This window comes from Camelus dromedarius, chromosome 6 (assembly GCF_036321535.1).
Source record: "Camelus dromedarius isolate mCamDro1 chromosome 6, mCamDro1.pat, whole genome shotgun sequence".
NCBI lineage: Eukaryota > Metazoa > Chordata > Mammalia > Artiodactyla > Camelidae > Camelus > Camelus dromedarius.
The window spans coordinates 38,666,698-38,687,339 of record NC_087441.1 but is presented as its reverse complement, the minus strand read 5'-3'; the positions used below and the strand labels follow the sequence as shown (position 1 = coordinate 38,687,339).

At 38.2% G+C, this 20,642-nt stretch overlaps 1 protein-coding gene across 2 annotated transcripts in view; it reads right to left on the bottom strand.

Moving 5' to 3' along the window:
* ROS1 (ROS proto-oncogene 1, receptor tyrosine kinase) overlaps positions 1–3,400 on the bottom strand; it is a 106,614-nt gene extending 103,214 nt beyond the window's left edge. For both annotated transcript variants that reach the window (XM_064486745.1, XM_064486744.1), the window contains exon 1: positions 3,278–3,400. In XM_064486745.1, coding sequence (XP_064342815.1) covers positions 3,278–3,400 — 123 coding nt within the window. The remainder of the gene's footprint in view (positions 1–3,277) is intronic.
* Positions 3,401–20,642: the final 17,242 nt, after the last annotated feature.

Genomic DNA, 20,642 nt, shown 5'->3' with positions numbered 1-20,642 from the left:
TAAAATTTTTTTTAAAGAAAAAAGTACTTTATTTTTATTTTTTTTAGAGCAGCTTTAAGTTTATGACAAATTGAGATTAAGGTACAGAGATGTCCCATATGGCCCCTGCTCCCACACATGCATAGCCTCCTCCATTATCAGCATCCCTCAGCAGAGTGGTACATTGTTTAGTAAGAATGAACCTACATGGACATAATCATAATCACCCAGATCCATAGTTTACCTTAGGGTGCACACCTGGTGTTTGGACAAATGTATTACACAATTGTATATACATATATCCATTTGTGTGACATCCATCCATCATCATAATATCACACAGAGTATTTTCACTGCTCTAACAATTCTCTGCATTCTGCCTACTCATCTCCCCCGCCCTAGCCCAACCCATCCCTCTCAACCACTAATCTTTTCATTGTTTCCATAGTTCTGCCTTCTGAATGTCATATAGTTGGAATCATATTGTACGTAGCATTTTCAGATTGGCTTATTTCACTTAGTAATATGCATTTAAGTTTCCTCCATGTCTTTCATGGCTTGATAGCTCATTTCTCTTTAGCTTTGAATAATATCCCATTATCTGAATTGCCACAGTTTACTGATTCATTCACCTACTAAAGGAAGGAGTTATTTTGTTTTCTAAATGCACAGCCCCACTTTGGTTTGAATTATCATCTTTATCATATTCCACACTCTCTTATGTATGTGGTATTATTTCTGGACTGTATTCTCTTTTACTGGCTAGTCTATTCCTACACCAGTACAAATTGTAGCTATTTTATGGAATTTTTGGATTATGGTTTTGTTCCACTAGCTTGTTGTAAAGTTATATATTGGTATATAAGAAAGGTATTGATGTTTATACACGTTTTTAACAGGTCAACTTTCTGAATTCTATTGTTTCTAATAGTCTTTTATCAAATTGAGTTGATACTTCTAAAAGAACACTTCTCAACACTAGCTCCTCGGCTCTTGGGATTTGTTACTCAAAAAAAAAAAAAAGATCAGAAAATTTGTGATTAAACAGAGCCATTATTATGCGATTGGGCCGTGTAGCTCTACAACAAAAAGGTACAACAAAGCGTTTCCATAAATTATCTGACCAGGAATCTCTTTTGTTTCTTTTTCACAAAGGATCTCACAATACTAGTGTTCTGAAGAACATTAATCCGTTTTTGTCTGTGCAGCACGTGGCATATGTAACTTTAAAATATCAGGTCAGTTAATACACTCAACTAATACAGACAGATCCATCCACTAATGGGAAACCCATGCCCAAGCACAGAACTAGGATTTGTGCATGTGGGGGCAGCAATTCTAACGTTCCTTTCTACAAGAATTTTCTGCTTCTTTTTAAAAGGCAAAGATGCCTCGGTATCAGGACCCACCCAGTGAAATCAAAGGTGACCTTCACAGCTAATGTCCAGGCTAAAAGGATAGCACAGGGAAAAAAAAAATCTCAAACAGTATATAATACACTTGAGCACTTTTCACGTCTTCCCCCGATCCATGGCTCCGTTCATTGTTCTTCTACCTAGCTTTTGTCCCTCCGGCCTTGGTGTGGGAGGCCCAGATGGAGAACACTTATTACAGGCACCAGTCAAATTGGCAGACCGTGTCTTCTGCAGCCGCCACCACATCAGCTGTGCCTTTCTCTGTAGGTGGCGAACGGAAGGCAATTCTACAAAGGAACAGACTGTCTACTTCTTCTGCCAAACCCTGAAATCAAGGAGCCCACACAAAAAAATAAGATAAAACTAAACTTAGCTAAAAAATAAAATAAAACGGAGACTACATTCATGGAAGCTGCCAACATGAGTTTTGATAATAGGAAATTAACAAATTACCGTGGTTCATTCATTTGATGGAATATTCAAAATACATTAAAGATCCTGTTTCCATAAAAAAAAACTTCAGGATATAGTGGGAAACCCACAAAGTAATTTTCAATGAAAAAGCTCAGTGTACAATGGTGTGAAAATTATATACATATTTGAGGAAAAAACACTGAAAGAAAATACAATTATAGATTAATAATGGTGGAATTATAGGATTTTTCCCTTTATTTCTCTCTATTTCTTCTCTATCTTATAAATATTTTACAATGAATATTTATTCTTGTTATAATCAGAAAATTGATCAATTTTTTAGTAAAAAAAATTTAATAGTCCCTTTCTTATATTTTTAAGTTTGAATTATAACTGTAAAAATATAAAGCATGCAATTCTTCTTTAATGACAATGACATTTTCAGCAAAGATTTATATAAAATGCTAAATTTTTTAAAATACTAAACTTTTTTAAAACGTGCTACTAACCATAGCAAGCCCAAGTAGTGTTTTAACTATAAATTAAATTAAACCAAAAGTGTAACATGAATACATTTCTTTTTTATTCTACCACAGACTTCAATCTCCAATACTTTAGCATAATAATTGGTACTTTTATTATTTTAAAAAATACAACTATAAGAGTTGTCACATGACAGTTATCGTGCTATTTCCTTTGTCTTTAGGTAAGAAGAGTGTGTCTTTCCCTGGCTCGAATGCATTTGGTTTTTAAAGTTGATCTAGTGACTGTTTTAAGCACAATTAAGTCACAAGAACTGAAAAGATATGAAACAATATATATAGGAAAGATGACACCCAGAAGTGAGAAGAAAACTGTAAATTTCCATACCAAAAAAACTCACCAAAAGAATTACAAATGCACAGTAGGAAGAAAGGAATTTACAAACAATGCTTTCTTTTAATAATATTATTATATAAATATATCATGTAAAATATATAATAATAAGATAAAATGTTCTACATGGCATCTATATCTGCTTCTCTTATTGCCCACCTCCCAAGACAATCTTCCATCGACAATACAAACATTGCTGCTGTCTGCAATTAGAAAGTATTGCCCTGTGGCCAAACCTATTTCATGCTTCAGGACAAATATAAATGATTTTGTAATAGATGAGGTTTAACTGACATTTTTGAAGGTGTACAAAACTGATTTCATTTTAGCCTCCTTTACCCAAATCCCATTCCCCCAAGCCCCCCCCAAAAAAATCTATGAACAGGTAACTTAAAGAAATAAAGCAGCCCTGCCCTACCTTCTGTAATTACTAATGTTTCTAATTTATTTTGGAGAAAGAATCTTTCTTGCCTCGCTACCACTTCTCATGAGAAAATTTCTCATGAAGAGAAAATAATTCAATCTTTCATAACAAGCTAAATTCTACACGTTCAGGTTCCTACAAAGACAAATATTAGATCGGTAAAACTTACCAGGTTAGTTACACATGACTTTAGGCAGCTGTTTAAAACTGTGCACTGTACCACAGAAATCCATACGCAGCCAAGAGTCACAAAATTGACAAGTTTCAGAATAAGCCGGAAAATGTTCTTCATCACTTCATCAATGGCGGATTTTTAGATGTCCTTTCTTCTCATTTTCTCCATTTCGCTATTGAATTCTTTGGGTTTCATCACTTCAGTTGTAACAGTGACTGGTGGATTTTTTTAGTTTTGTTTTGTCATGTTGGAATATCCTTGCCTTTTAAAAATAATGTTTAGATCTTTGAATGCTAGAAAGCTTGTATCATTCTCATAATAGCTATTTCATAATATAGCTTCCTTTTACTCCCATAAAGAAAGTCACCTGCTGCGTAAAGGTTAGGTTTTAGGAGAGCGCTTCACATGGAAAGTAAACACATGAGAAAACGCAAGTTGCATTTCAGCAAGCGTGAGACACATGCACTGTCTGACGGGGACGCTTTAGTGGATCATCCACTGCTTCACTTCTTTGAGGTTTGTCCAGCTATTGGGAAATTGGGTTTGACCATCTGTTTAGCAAACAGTAACACTATTCTAATAAAGAATTATCGAAAAAATGGAAGCGCCTAAATTAAATGATGGAGCAGCGAGGGAAAACAGAACCCTCTGAAACAAGATACATATTTTAAAATTAAAAAGCAAACAAAGCTGCAATTTAATTAATAGACAAATACTCTGAGGGTTAGAGAAAGACAAGGAAGTTTGTTAGAGCACTTTCAGAACTTCACTACACATTAACTAAAGCACTGCGTTATCAGGTCTACTGAGACAGAGAGCTGAAACCAGCCACCATAGAGACCTAAGATATGGGTGCGTATAGCTGTCATGGGAAGGAAATATTGTACAAATTTCAATTAGCCTAGCATCAAGATAAAGTTTAAGTCTAAAACAAAGAATTTGAAATCTGCAAGGTACAAAGTGAGTAATTCTGGATCACTACTTTTTTAGATTGCTGAGGGTTAACTCTTTAAGGCCAGCTACGTTTGTGTTGGTGTTCTTTCTTAGGACAATCCAAAGTGTCAAATCAACTTTTTTGTCTTCTTAATTATACTAATGTAACTTAACCATCTCTTAATGGCATGAAGTTCCCATTGTGAGTAGCATATGCATGAGGATTTGTTTTAAGCTGAACATCTTTTAGTAAATGTGGACAAAACCGGTGAAAACAACATAAAGAAGTATGATACTGACTCCAGAACTGACCCCTAAAATTTGTTGTCTTAAAAAAAAATTCCCCACTGTCCACCTGCTGTTTGTTCATTTTCTGCACTTCAGAGAGTGTAGATTAAAGAATATGCAACTGTCCAATTTCTTGGTCAGAGGAATATGGCCATCTTTGTACAAAAACACTTTTAAATCAGAGAATTAACTACCTTGCTCAGGGATTTTTTTCATCCCAACAAAATTTATCCTCTTCACCGTGCCACCAGTGCCTTCTGCCTTATTAGCTCAGATAATATTTGTAACTTTTATTTCACTGACAAAATGGACCACGAATCCTTCCTTGAAAATCTAAGGACATTATGTACTCTCATTTGCTCTAACTCTCCAGTGGATGTGAAAAAGAAGTCTCCTTCCAATATCAAGATATATACTTACTCTGGGTTTTGGAATTTAACAGGCACATAGATTTGCACTTGTGAAAAATGGAGTGTGTTCAAAGATATTTATTGCAGAATTACTTATGTTAGCAAAAGATTTGAAACAATTTAAAAGTCCAAAAATAAATACTGGATCAACCAATTCACACACCTTCTCCAGGTGATTTCTCCAAATGGACTTGCTTGGACTTCTTCACAGCATAATGGTCTCCAGGCAACTGGACTGCTTACATGGTGGCTTAGCGCTTTGGTGAAAGTGTTCTGCTGTTAAGCTGTATTGTCTTCTATGATTCAGCTTTAGAAGTTATGCAGCTACTTTTGCTGCATTTTATTGATTACCAGAGAAGCAAAAACCTCCCAGACTCAAAGAGAGGGGAATTAGACCCTACCTTTTGATGTGAGAATGGCAAGGTCCTAGAAGAACATGTAGAATGGGAGAGATTGTTGCACCACCTTTGGAAAATAAAATCTGCTACCCTATAGGCAGTCATTGTTTGGATGGTTCTGAAATGCAGAAATTCCAGTTATCACAATTTAGTTAAATAGTTCCAGTCCACAAACAATATATTTCAGACTTCAGTTAGCACCATATATTAACTGTAATTGCATTAAGTACAATTAAGTTCCTTGTAAGTTCCTCAAACCTGTGCCCCTCATCCTTGTGCCACAGGGAAAGGGTGATGCTACAGAATGCAAAGAAGGACAATAGGATATAATTAGCTTTTGAGTTTCAAAAGCCAAAGTCCCAGCCTAGAGCAATGGAAGCTACAAACACAAATAAAGTTCAGTGTCTGGTCTGCAATTTATTTTTGCTGGCCTTATTATCAGATTTAAATTCTCTGTGAGCCTGGGGCCTCAGTGGTTGAAATGCAAAAGTGGGTGACTTGACTGTTTTGTTCTCTGCATGCCTTCCTTCCCTGAGGCTTGAAGAAGGAAATGGAGTCAATCATCCCATGCCTTTTGCTCAATACCACAAAAGATAAAAATCACCACATAAAGGCATAATTTGGGGTTTTTTGGCTCTTCTCAAATATTCATTTCCTCTAAGTGCTCAGGGGCTTTATTATTGTTATTGTTGTTGTGTTTGCTTAGAGCATTTTTCCCTGCTGCTTCCAAGTCTGGAACTTTTTCAGAATCACAAAGTTCTAGGAGGCTGGTTTTTAAGTGGCTGCTCTTTCTTTGTGTGAGTTACTTAACAGTTATTAAAAATCTGCCTCATGAGGAGTTTTTAATAGCTTGAAGGAATTAATGCTGTAATATTAGGTAGAAAGAAGTATCTAAAGCTACTTAGTGTTCTGAGCCTGGTCTCAACTGCGTACATTTTTTAAATGGATAGAAATATAACAAAGTATTTTTCTCTGAGTGATTTTTTTTTTAAGGAAGAGAGAAAGAAAGAAAACCTGTTTTTTGATTCCTCTTTAGTTCACATTGTCTACAAGAACAGACATCACAATCCGAGGGCATTACTTTCATCATTGTCCCTAGAGGTTCCTTCACGTGTGTTTCACAGCATCTTCCCTGTCTGCTCCCCAGACCCCTGGCGCCCATGGCCCCCAACTTCTTACTGGAGAACTTGATACAAGAAAAAACTGTGGGACGAGAGAATGGCTGTGTCCCAAGTCTTGGTTGAATCCCTGGGACACGCCCCGCCAAGTGTGGGTCCTTGGCCTCACACAGGAAAAAATTCAAGAGCGAGCCATCGCTGAATAAAAGTAGGTTTATTCAGAGAGATACACAATCCATAGGCAGAGTGCAGTCCGTCCTACTCAGAAGGGAGAGCAGCCATGAGGTGTGGGGGTGTTGTTAATTTTTATGGGCTCCGTAACTTCATATGCTAACAAGTGGGAGGATTATTCTAGCTACCTTTGGGGAAGGGGCTGGCATTCCAGGAATTGGGCCATTGCCCACTTTTTGACCTTCTATGGTTAGCCTCGGAATTGTCACGGCGCCTGTGGGAGTGCCATTTACCGTATTAATGTATTCCAAACAGTGTATAGTAAAGCTCAAGGTCTACTGGAAGTCAAATCTCCCGCCATCTTGGACGTCAAGGTCTGTTGGGAGTTGAATTTTCCACCATCTTGGTGTTAATTAGTCATTCCTTGAATGGCTGTGCCCTGCCCTCTTCCTTCCTCTCTCAAACTGACTCACTAGTGCCCCTAGGTTTGGTTTTCAGTCCTACCATTGGCCAGAATTTCAGGTGCCCTCGTTCCATAAATGAAGCCTGCACCCAGTCCACTTTGCTGGATTTCTCCCTTTAACTTTGTTGACTCCCTTCCATTTATTGAGTTTCTGCCAGAGTCTGCGGTTCTGTAAACTTCTACTAGACAACTCCAAATTTGTATTTTCTCAATCTGTTCCTAGATACCTGATTTCCATGAACTGGCTGCTGGCTGAATTTTCTCCAGTCAGATCCTCTGGTCTCCAAGGCAAATCCTTGCATTTGAGCCCTTATGGTTTGTCCTGGCCCTGCTGTCCAGAGATTAGGACAACCTACCACTACTCTCTCCAGGCACCCAGTGCCTTTTTATCTCCTGACAAAAGTTTTGCTCTTTATGTGTTAACTCTCCCAAGTATTTGCACTTTTTGAGCCTTTTCAATCTGATTGAGACTAAAAGGCATTGTTTTCATGGAAGATATTTCCAGAGATACTGGATGACCACTGAAACATTTTACCTAAAGCTATCCCTGAAATTAAAACTGCTTTTTTAAGAAAGTTAAGAGGTTTTCAAATGCAAAATCAGGCCCTCTTCTCCCAGCCTCTGGGTCAGAGGACCCAGAATCTACAACAGTGTTTTATTATTCCTCTCCCTCCAGAGTATCCCCAACCTGTGTTTATATATATATATGACACATATGATAGAATTAGAAGTGAATGACATTAAAAGTTATTACAGGGGTGGGAAGGGATAAATTAGGAGTTCAAGATTTGCATATACTAACTACTTTATATAAATTAGATAAACAACACATTTCTACTGTATAGCACAGGGAACTTTATTCAATATCTTGTAACCTATAATGAAAAAGAATATGAAAAGGGACATGTGTATGTATATGTATGACTGAAATATTATGCTGTACACCAGAAATTGATACAACATTGTAAACTGACTATACTTCAATTTAAAAAAAGACAGATCCAAAAAAAAGATTATTTTAACTGTATTTCATATGTCCAAAAGTTAAGTAGAGACATGGAATATATAAAAAGACACAACCTTTGTTCTTAATGCAGATTCTCCATCCCCTGAGGCACTGAAGCCAAGGAACCCCCATCACACAGCGTCACCAGTGACCTTGCAGACTGTCACTCACACACCACCAGCACCCCCTGCTTAGGTGAGAATTACTTCTGTTTCAAACCCTACTCCAAGCATGAAATAGACGAACAGAGCAAGGAAAGTGCTGATACAGCTCATTGAGGCAGGGAAACCATGGGAAAGGGAAACAGGTGAAGGAGGCAGCAAGTTTGACCCGTGAGAACCAAGTTCCAGGACTTTTATCTTGGAGGGAGGTCACACATTTTAGGAAATATGTGATTATAATTGTAATCATTAAACTGAGTGACATGGGAAAAAGCTCCAGCAGTGGCCTTTTTACAGAAATTGAGAAACCAATTTAAAAAAGGGGTGGGGGGAGTAGGACACTCTACTAACGGCTAATTACATCATTTATTATTATCTCTCATGACTGATTAGTCTGAGCACAAAACCAATTATCTTTGCATACTGACTTCAGACTTAAAAATGTCTATCCAAGAATATACCAAAATTCACCTAGGAAAGAGAAGAATGGGAATCTTCCAGATTTCTTTGCTTCAAAAATTACTGCAGGTAAAGAGAGGTTCTTGGTGCATCAGAAAGCACTTCTTCACCCTTAACATGTATGGAGAGAGAGTTTATTAGGTGGTAGACATAGTATTAGAGTTCAAAGCACTTTATTTCTCTTACGCTCCCCACCCCACCCGCCCCAAAACACATCTCCAATGCAAAGCCCTCACCCTTTCTGCCTCCTGGAAATAGTGCTGTAGTCAGTACAGGAACTCCCATGTTAGCCTGTGTCCAGTCCTGGCTCCACTTACCAGCTAAGTGACCTTGGGAGTTACTTCAGTTCTGTCTGCCTCAATTTCCTCGTCTGTAAATGGAGATAATAGCAGACTTAATCACAAAGTTTTAGTACCTGCCACCTGGTACGTTCTTAGTCAGTTTCTTCACATGTTCAAGAGTTTTGTCGCTGCAGATATCCAGGTTGTTCCAGTTAGAGGTTAAGTTAGTCCTAATGATTTGTTGAATGAATCTTCAACAGATATTGAATGCCTACTATGTGCCAAAGACCATACAAAGAACTCTGAAGACAGCAGTGAACCAAACAGATAAAAATCCCTGTCGTCACTTGGGTAGGAGCCAGAGGAGGACACACCAGACACAAACAGGTAAGGCACATGCTAAGTTATTTGCTAATGAGCTCTAAAGAGAAAAAGGTCAGAACCGGGGAGGTAGAGGCCTAGATTTGCGGGTTGTTATTTTAGATATTATAGCACTGTGTAAACTTTGTATAATTTTGTTTATTATTTAAAAAGATATAAAATTGTGGCTTTAATTGCAACAGTGAACTAGTCTTTGCTAATATAACAAGGTTATCTGCTCACAGATTAGAAACATTTGCACAAACATGGTTTTCTTAAGCTTTTTATATTTAATAAAAAGATTTCACAATCTCTCACATACTTTCAATGAGAGCACTTTGACCACTTACAATATCATGGCTGAGAGCAAAGTTCTTGCTTTCAAAAGCTCTTATTGCTATTGTGATAATAGACACAGTGTTCATTTTATTTTATTTTTTTTCTTTAAGTATAGGTGATTTACACTGTTGTGTTAGTTTCAGGTATACAGCAAGGTGATTAAGTTATATATATATTCTTTTTCAGATTTTTTCCATCATAGGTTATTACAAGACATTGAATTTAGTTCCCTGTGCTATACAGTATAAACTTGTTGTTTATCTATTTTATATATGTTAATCCCAAAGTCTTAATTTATCCCTCCTTCCATTTTCTCTTTGGTAACTATAAGTTTGTTTCCTATGTCTGTGAGTCTCTTTTCATTTTGTAACTAAGTTCATTTATATATGTATATATATATTTTTTTTTTTTGGATTCCACATATAAGTAACATCATGATATTTGTTTTTTTCTGTCTGATGTACTTCACTTACTATAATAATTGCTAGGTCCAACCATGTTGCTGCAAATGGCATTATTTTATTCTTTTTTTACATCTGAGTAATATTCTAGTGTGTGTGTGTGTGTGTGTGTGTGTGTGTACACATTATATCTTCTTTATCCATTCATCTGTCAACCAAAACATCTAGGTTGCTTCCATGTCTTGGCTGTTGTAAATAGCGCTGCTATCAACATTGGGGTGAATGTATCTTTAGAGTTTTTTTCTGGATAAATGCCCAGGACTGGGATTGCTGGGTCACATAGTAACTCTATTTTTAGTTTTTTAAGGAACCTCTGTACTGTCCTCCACAGTGGCTGCGCCACATTCCCCCCAGCAGTGTAGGGGGGGGTCTCTTTTCTCCACACCCTCCCCAGTATTTATTACTTGTAGACATTTTAATGATGGCCATTCTGACTGGTGTGAGGTGATACCTCGTTGTAGTTTTGATTTGCATTTCTCTAGTAATTAGCAATATTGAGCATTTTTTCGTGTGCCTGTTGGCCATCTGTATGTCTTCTTTGGAGAAATGTCTATTTAGATCTACTACCTGTTTTTTAACCGTATTGTTTTTTGTTTTTTAATATTAAGTTCTATGAGCTGTTTGTATATTTTGGAAATTAACCCCTTGTAGGCACACTGTTTAACTCAGAGAAGATGAAGAACTAGGAAACCATTACTTCAGACTTACCAAGGATCTATATTTCTTCCTTAAATTACCTGATCTACATTTGCAAATAATGCAACATATATGTCAGACAAAGGTTCTGATTGAATCCTTCGCTAAGAAGAAAGAAATTTTATGAGGCAAAATGGTTGCAAAGCCCCTCTAAAATAGGGGTTTATAATAATATAATTATGTAGTTAAAATAATCAATATTTATTTAAATATTATTAAAATGTTTATACTATTTAATATTTCCAAATATTTTAATTAAATATGATTAAATATAAGTAATAATACATTATTATAATATACTTAAATACTATTAAATAATATAATTTAATATTACTAAAAACATATTTAACAATATAAATGATATAACACTTACTTTTTTTATTTCAAAGACTGGGCTTGGAGAAGCAGGGAAATTCAAATCACAGGCATCAGGACATGAGTAGCCGACAGCTGAGAGAGTGGAGCTCAGTGCACACCTGCTGTATTATCAAAGAAGCCTGGCAAGAGTGAGGTAAATGCTTTGCGGGCCTTCATCAGGGTTTCCTATTTGAAAGGTAATTATTAAGAAAAAGAAACTCTGCAGTTGGAGTTTTGAAGATATGCTATTTGTGTCAAAGTTTTATCTTCCTGTTTTGAAATATATACTCAATTCAAAATGGTTCTAGTGGTTTTCTTCTACCATGTGTTGTAGATCAACACACAATTATCACTATTGTGATTAAGCCTCACTGAATGAGCAGTGTCTGTGTAGTGCTCACAGACAAATGTTTCTGGGGATTACCTCATTACATTCTCTTGAGATGCAATAAACTGAGCATTAATTAGCATACCCATTTTACAGTTAAGAAGGTTGAGTCCTGAGAAGGTTAAAAAAGTTTCTTGGGTTCACACAGATGGGAGGTACAGAATTGAACCTAAAGTCTAAAAAATTAACCTTAACATTAACCTTGACACTAAACTGCCTTTAGCCAGGTAATGTTTTCAGTGGGTCATCAGTGTTCTTTTCATCTTTCTGAACTGGAATATCTAATTAGAATGGCCCTGCTTCTTTTAAGGAGGAAATGTATTTTATTTAAGACTATCAATTTAAAGTTCAGAGTTGCTCCCACTCCCTCTCATCCAAAAAAAAAAAAAATTTAATGATAATAATAATTAAAAAACAGGAGAAAAAATCCCTGCATTCCAATTGTTGCTATAACTAATCATTTCTCAGTTTTTAGATTTGAATAAAGCCATCGGAGGGAATGGCAGTATTTAAGTGTATTATTATCATTTGTAATAGTAACATTCCTCAAATATTTATTCCTTAAATAAATATTTACATTGTATTTAGTATTTCTCAAAAAATATGAAATATACTACCTATTTTTCAAAAGGTTACCAAGACTGAGATCTAAGACTGAATAGAGTTTGGACAATGTACTACACTTTGGTTCATTAGGAAGTAAAGATGTCCTATGACCTTGATGTGTCATTAGGTCAATCAGTTTAACAAATCAGACTGTTTCCTGATCTCTAGTTTTGTGGAAAGTTTATTCAAATAAATTCCTTTGACATGTGTGAAATAACTAGACTTCACTGGTCTGTTCTAACCATGAACACCACTGTGTTCACAAGATTGCTGTGCCCTGTGGTTTTGAATCTTCTCCCTGGGAGAACCTGACAGCCAAGGAGAATCAATAAGTGAAGTGGAGGTTATGGCCATCCCTGGACCTGTGGTTGAGTTTTGAGCTTTGAGCTGCTCATGAGCTCAAATTTTCTTTGTATCTCTAACTTTGGCTTTAAAGTGCATGCAAATTTAGTGTTTTACTCTGTAACATGTTTTAATATAAAAAAATCAATGAAAAATTGAATTAACACTAGGCCCACCTACTTCCAGACTTCCTTAAATGAGATCATATTTATGTTGTTCAAGACATTTCAACTTGTTACTCTGATACTTAGTCAGAAGCTTCTAAATTAATATACTAGAGTAAAAACAAAAAGAATATAAAATGATACCAAGTAAAGATGAAGCCCAGCATGTTGCAGGTGATACAAAAATGTTTGTAAGCGATTAAGTATGGGTATCAAATAGGAAAAAATCGAATGTCAAAAGTTCAAAATAAGGACTCTGCATTTTTTTTTCTGGTAGCTTACCCCACTCACGTGGGAAGGAAGGGTCCTAATTAAGCCTCAGGAGCACAGGGCTGTTATTTACTAGTAAGATTTGTCGCAGATATTAAACAGTCTTGCCAACCACAGTGCACTATCTACAGCTAACACGGCTGTGTCCAGTGCAATCTGTAATGTGACTGCATAGAGCAGATCAGCTACTGTAGTCATCATTGTCCTTTTTCAGTTGCTTTTCATACCTGCCTTGAATTCTCACTGAAATAGTCACTTTGAAACCCTAGCTCCATTGTTCTGAGGGGACTTTTCAGCAGCTGATCCATCCCAAGCCATTTATTTCAAGTGGTACAAGAGAACTGTGATGTCTTCCTTAGGCCCCCTTCATTCTGAATCTCAACTTCCATCTGTTCCTCTGGAAACTGAATAGTCACTTTCCCAGGGGAACAAGAGAGCCTATCAATGAATCTCAAGTGCCCCAGCTGTGAGGGCTGTGGTAAGATAGCTGCCTCCCTGTCCACCAGGACGAGCACTGCCCTCATCATGAGTGGACACCCCGTCTAGTGGGACAGGGGCACAGATTTTGCATTCTCAGGACTTGGGTTGCTGGACACCAGTTCAGACTTTGGACAATTCATTCTGCTCAGACCTTAGGACCACACTTGGAAATGTCAGTTACACCATCTCCTGAGACTAATTCTCCACCAATACCCAGTGTAAAAATCAGTTGCTCTCCTGCTTAAAACACTTTGTTGCCTCCCTATTTCCCTTCAGATAGTTCAATTAATTAAACAAAGCCATTGGACTGAGGTGGCTCTAATGCTTTGGCGGCGGAGGTAATCAAACTGAAACCTAAGCCTGTAAATGCCCCAAGGTTGAGAAATCAAAACCTAGGGACAACACATCATGAACAGCCAACCAGTTTTTCCCAAATGAGGCAACTGCTTAATCAGATAATTCCCTTTCTTGGCTTTCTCCCCGTCTCCACAGAAGTCCTTCCCCAGCTCCTGTGGACAGAGTGCTCCTAAGCACTTGGCTCCTAATGGATTCCGATTTGGCGCTGCCCAATTAGCATCTATATTTGCTCAAAAAAAAAAAAAAAAACTCTTAAAATTGTTCATGTGCCTCCGTTTACCCTTTGACCATTCAATATCTAAAATCTCTAAAACTGGTGTGGTTTATAAGGGTCTCCTCTGCCTACCTGCTCAGCTTCTCTCCCTGTGTTCTCCTATGACACCCTCCAACCGGCCAGAACGCCTTCAGTTCCTTCCTCCTCCACTGGCCCTTCCCTCATCAGCCTCTGCTGCCTGGAAGACCTGCCCCTTCCTCAGTCTGACCCAGCCTACCCATCCCTCACATCACTTTCCCAGGGACCCCCACCCCCACCTCCCCCAAGTCTTCACTCCATTGTTCTGGGTCCTTGCATTCTCTTTCTGCTCATGGTTGGCACACTTGTAACTATTTGCTGATCAATTATTTGTAGAAAGGCTGTATTCCACACCAGATTTTCAATCCCTTGAGAGCAGGAGAGTTTTCACTACCGATTCCTTAAACGACATTAGCCAATAGGTTCTAACACGTGAGATGGCTGATATTTGAACATCCATTTCATATGATTCAACCTAATACCTCTTCAACAAATATTTATTAAAAAATACATTTTTGAAAAACCCGGTCACTGTGGTTTTAGGCTTTCTGTGTGTGTGTGTGTGTGTGTGTGTGTGTGTGTGTGTGTGTGTGTGTGTGTGAATGAAAAATGCTGCCAGCCATATCAGTAAACAAAGGATGCTTCGGCCATCAGGATAATCAGCCACTACCACTGCCCCCAACAGTGAGCAGAGGGAGCTCAGGATGGAAGTAAGCAGGCAGCCAACGGTGCACCCTGAGGGGACTCAGGATGGGAAAGAACAGGATGCTGGCCCTAGCTAGCTAAGGTGCATATCAAAGGAATGATTTCGCAGGAGCCCAGACTTTTGCACCTTCCCACACATAGAAAAGCACTGAATTCCTTAGCTTGAGATAACTGGTTTTCTTTAATTAACAATCTCTTGATGTTCTGACTACCTGGTTTTTGTTGAAAAAACTCCTATACCTCCTGGTTCCTCCCTTGCTTCTTTGGAGCAGTCTTAAAGCGATCTGAGAGGCCACCTCTCAGGCCGAGTCCTCAGAAAGTCCATCGAATAAAACAGAAGTCTCAGCTTTTAGGTTGTGCATTTTTTAGTTGACATGTGATCAGCTATTAGTATTATTAGCAGTTATCAAAAGAATCTCTTGTTATGCCAAGTTTTAAAAATTTAATTAGGTATCAGAAATTTTCTCAAAGTTAAATACAATAATAATAAATTCCAGAACGGGGTCCCGTTTGAAATACAACTTCAGCAGTTTCCCTCTGCTGCTTTGATCTTAGGTCAGTTTTCAGTTCACCTTAGTTTTCTTCATTCTTCTGTGAGACTTAGCTCCAACTGTCATTTCTTGAGCCCTTGCAGGTGAGTTCCATATATGATTTCCTTCTGACCCCTGGAAGGAGGAACCAGAACCGAATCTAGATTTTGCACTGCCAGCTCTCCCCCACCAACTTCCAACTTCAGAAGCCCTCCTCCACTTTCCCCTCCTGAACTGGATTTAACTGTTTTATAACCATGACTGTTGCGCTCAGCCAGGAACTTCTCTCCAGGAATGCCTCACCCTAACTCCTCTAACTTGTAGAATTCCATAGAACTCCTGTGATTCAAACACAACAGAAAAAACTGTAGTGATGCCATGTCTGAGGCACCAGAGTTAAGGCCCCCGCCCCTGTGACTCACTGTTGTAAGCTGACTGGTTCGCTCACCTCCCATAAGCATTCAGCAGCACGTCCTGGGTGCCAGCCCCATGAGTGAGGGAGCATCAGTGCCTTAGAGGCACTGGGCTCTGCCTCACGAAGCCAAAATCCAGCAAAGCTTGTACCTAAAGAAGACGTGATTTAATGATACTGAGAAAAATAGTCAACTGAAACACCTTTTTACTAAAAATCTTTTCGAGGGTGGATTACAGCTCAGTAGTAGAGTGAGTGCTTAGCATGCACAAGGTCCTGGGTTCAATCCCCAGTTCCTCCAATAAAAAAAATTAAATGAATAAAATAAACCTTTGCTAATTGCCCAAGCTTTGGAACACTAGAGAAACTATTGCATTGTAAATATAAAGCAAAAGATAGTGGTATGAATCATAAAATTTTAAAATGCCTATCAACTGACCAGAAGGAAAGAAAGATGAAGGAAGAACAAATGGTCTAAGAAGATAGGAGCAGGCCCTTCAGGAAGAAGATTCTGGAGAACATCACACCCCATCCATCTGGCCTCATGGGCTGCTTGAGGTCCAGGGAACCCTGGAGCCCTGACTCTCCCAGGGAGCCTGAGGGGATGCTGCTGGCTTGACTTCCTGATGAATGGCAGCTCTGAGGAGCTCATCGAGGTATTCAGACCACAGCCACCCTGCAAAGGACAAGAGCCCTATACAGCCTGAGCAGGGAGGCTTTCCCTCCTTCACCCAGAACAGCAATTCGCCCAACTCAGCACTTGCTAAGTACCTGGGGTGACAACAGGAAAAGTAGGATTCGCATGAACAACAGCCACGATAATCCTGTCACAGGAGGCCAACCACATCACTCAAGACCCGCACGTCTTCAGTCCTTACCGCGACTCAACTCAGTGAATATGTTGTCAAACAAACCCATTTTACAAGTGAGGAAACTGAAGCTGGAGCAGTTAGGTGATGGAGCCAGGAGTCAAACCCAGATAGATGTAGCAGACACTAAATCTCCTAATCTCTATAGAAGACAAAGTTGCATCTGAAATTGATGGTTTCCTTGCTCTTTTGAATCATTTACAAGCTAATTGATTCCATAGCTTGTAGATTTGTGAGGGGTTAATCATGGAAACTCTTATATGTTCATTAATTTTTCATATTATTTCCATATTACTCATCATCCTGTTTGCTGACAGTCTGCTACAGTGTGACACTAAGGATCCATTTTCTTTTGTAAACAGCTTTATTGAACTGTGATTCACATACCATACAATTCACCCATTTAAAGTGTGCTACTCAATGGCTTTTAGTATATTTACGGAGTTGTGCAATCATCACCACTATCTAATCTAAGAACATTTCATCATGCAAGAAAGAAACCCCTACCCATTAACATTTCCCATTTCCCCTCCCTCCAGCCCCTGGCAACCACTAATCTGCTTTCTGTCTCTATGGATTTGCCTATTCTGGACATTTCATAGGAATGGAATCCTACAGGTGGCCTTTTGTGCCTGGCTTCTTTTACTTAGCATTGTGTCTTCAAGGTTTATCCATGTTGTAGCATGTATCAGTACTTCAGTCCCTTTTTGTTTAATGGCTGAATGATGTTCCATTGTATGAATATACCACATTTATGCATTGACTTAACAGTTGACAAACTTTTGAATTGCTTGCATTTGGGGGCTATTATGAATAATGCTGCTCATCATATTGGCTCCATATACTTTCATCAGACTCTCTTTCAATTCTATAGCCATTACAGCAAGCTTCCCTAAGTCTGTGACAAACTACTAGAAACAAAGAAGGCTAAAATCCCCCGGCAAGACAGCAATATGTGATTCATACTTAGGACGACCAATTCTTCCTGGTTTGCCCAGAACTTCCCCAGTTTTTGCATGGAAATTCCTGCATCCTAGGAAAATTTTAGTTCCGGGAAAATCAGGACAGTTGGTCAGCCTAGACTGGGACTTAACTCAGAAGGCAATTCTGCAGAAGCCCACTTCCTGGGATGAGTTTTGCAGTTTCTGGTGACAGTATAGTTATATTTTTAAAACTGGCTTGTGTAGTAACTATCGTTTTACATAGTTTCATTTGAGTAGGAAACAATTATTCTTTTAATTCTTATGTGGTGAAAAATGCCCCCAAATTTCACAACTTCATATATTCTAATTTTAAAGTTATTACATATTTAATATATAATCATATATGGGTAAATTATATATATAGATATAGATATGTTATTTGCCCTTTTTTTTTTTGCATGTGATTTTTTTTTTAACTTTATTTTTTGGAGCAGCTTTAAGTTTGTAGTAAAATTAAGAGCAAGGTACAGAGATTTCCCATATATCCCTGCCCCCACACATGCATAGCCTCCCCCGTAATCAGAATCTCTCCCCAGAGTGGTATGTTTGCTAGGATTGATGGCCTGCATATTTTTTAGGTAGAATACTCATTAACTAAATAACTAAAAGACCTCCTAAAAGCTGAAAAGCCTCATGTCCACAGGGTGGCAGTGTGACACCCTATAAACCCAAATGGAATGTAAGTAAAAGCTATGTTAATAAAAACAGATCTTTGGTTTAACAATGTAGTTTTATGGGAAAATGGATAAGGCCATTCAATTCATTGTGAGATCAATGGCTTGTTTTATATTGGTAAACGGACACGTATGGTTAACTACTGATGTCTGCAAACCTCCCTGGAGCCCTGACAAGTAATACAAATTTAATCAGTTCAAAGCCCATCAATTCATGCCTTTTTAAAAAGCTTTTGTTTTCATTGTTTCTGGTGAAATTATAGACTCTTAGGAGCCTTAGAAATCACAAAATTAAATGTTTTCTGCCTTTTTTCCATCAAAAAACTCAAAACACTTTTTCGGATACTACACATGCCCACGATAGTTACAACTTCACCCCTTTCCCTCAACTTAAGAAAGGATATTGAAATTCAGGGATATTGAGTGACAGGGCTATTATAAGGATAATCTTGAATCTTCTCTGTTTTTAAGTTAATCATTCACTATCTTCAATACTTGATTTTTAGAAATAAATTACTTTTGCATGCTTAAGACCAAATCTGGACACGAGTGTGTTAAAGTTCTTAAACTGAGAAAACATAATCTTAGTCTAATCTCTCATTGAATGAACATTCTAGAACATTCTTAACAGTTATCTATCTGGGAAATGGGCACAAAGAGCAATTACATTTAATTTGCATTAGCTCTATTAGCATAAATCCAGTGTTGCAGGCATGATATTCACAAATTATATACATTTCCTTATTTACATTAAAAAAAGGAATCTAGAAGAAAATGTATACTTTTTACTACAAATAGCAGCAGACTTGGAAACTGTTGTTTGTTCACATCACTAAAGGTAGGGGTAAAGGGAAATAAAGGCAACTTTCTTCTGCTCCACAGAAAGACAGCACTGAAATTACTGAGAAAAACAGCTTCCCTGTTACAGCTTCTAAGCGCTACCACAGGCCAGCGCACACCGCCTGTGAGTAACGCGGTGCTGCAGCCTCCACAGCTGAGTAAAAGCAATTAGCAAAGGAGGAAAGAACACAGACCAAATATGAATCTAGTGACATATATTTGGTCTCTCTTTTTTTTTTTAATATCAGGTCACAATGTCCATGGAATGAAAAGTAATCTGATCCCTAAGGGCTCTTCATGCTGGAATCTGTTTTCTTCTAGGAGTGTTCGGTCCTAGTCTTAGCTGTTTGTCTTTTGTTTGCCTATGTTGACTTGGATATGTATCACGGCACTGCTGGAACTAAACAGGTAGACAGTGACTAGCTAAATTCTCTCTAATCCTACCTAATTCTCTAATTCTGTCTAATTCTCTAAGAGAGAAGAAGGAAGCATATGTTTAAATTCTTATTCTGCTCTGTCTATGAACTTCTGTTTTGTGCCCACTTCTACAACTCTTGTAAAAATAACCACTGACTAATCATAATTAGATTGAATTAGACTATAATTAGACTATAATTAGATTGTTTTTAATATTATTTTTAATACTAACAAGTGTCCTTCAGGACTGCAGTCTGCTTGTTGCAGAAGATCTTTGAGGCATAAAATATATATCTAGGTCTGTGAAAGCTGCTTTCCTCAAAAAATTAGTGTTATCATCTGGGTTAAATAATACATTCTCTAAATCACGTTGCTTAATACGTGTGGGGCGATTGGCTGCTAATTAGTTAATGCAACTACTCCTACTACAGGTGGCCAGGTACCTCCCACTTACAGTTTCTCAGTAGATCCTGACGTTTACATAGTAGCTTCCTGTTTAATAGCATAGGCAGTGCAAACACTCTTCTGATAGGAATGATGCTTTTGAGAGCTGTGTCTTTGATGTTTCTTTTAGAGACCGTTGCTCACCTTTATAACAGATTTCAAAGGCCCATTCAGATAACCTGCCTGTTGTTGGTTGCTTTGGAATGAAATGCCAGCCTTCTGAACTCATTAAGTTTTGTCCCCAGGAACTTCCCCTGGAATTGCTTGTTGGAACCACTGAGAATCTGGGTTGCTAACACAGAGGCCCTGAAAATCAAACTAGAATGGCCTGGAGTTGGTGATCAAAATAGTTACTGAATGCTTTGCTAACAAGGCTAGACATCTAATCCTCACAACACAGCAAAGTGGATCTTATCCACAGGAGTAGACAAGGAAATCGAGGCTGGAAGATTCAGGGACCTACTCAGTGCAGAGAGTATCTGAACCCGGGACTGATTCTCCTCACACAAGGGAGGACAGGGGCTCCTCTGGGCAACATCTGTATTCCTGTCCCAAGATACACATGGCAGAGTGACACAGGTCCGGCCTCACAAGTCAGAAAGCTGGAGACTCTAGCCCCAGCCCCAGAACTGCTCAGACAGAACACGTGCCCTCCAATAAAACATAATCACTGGGGTTTGTTTGT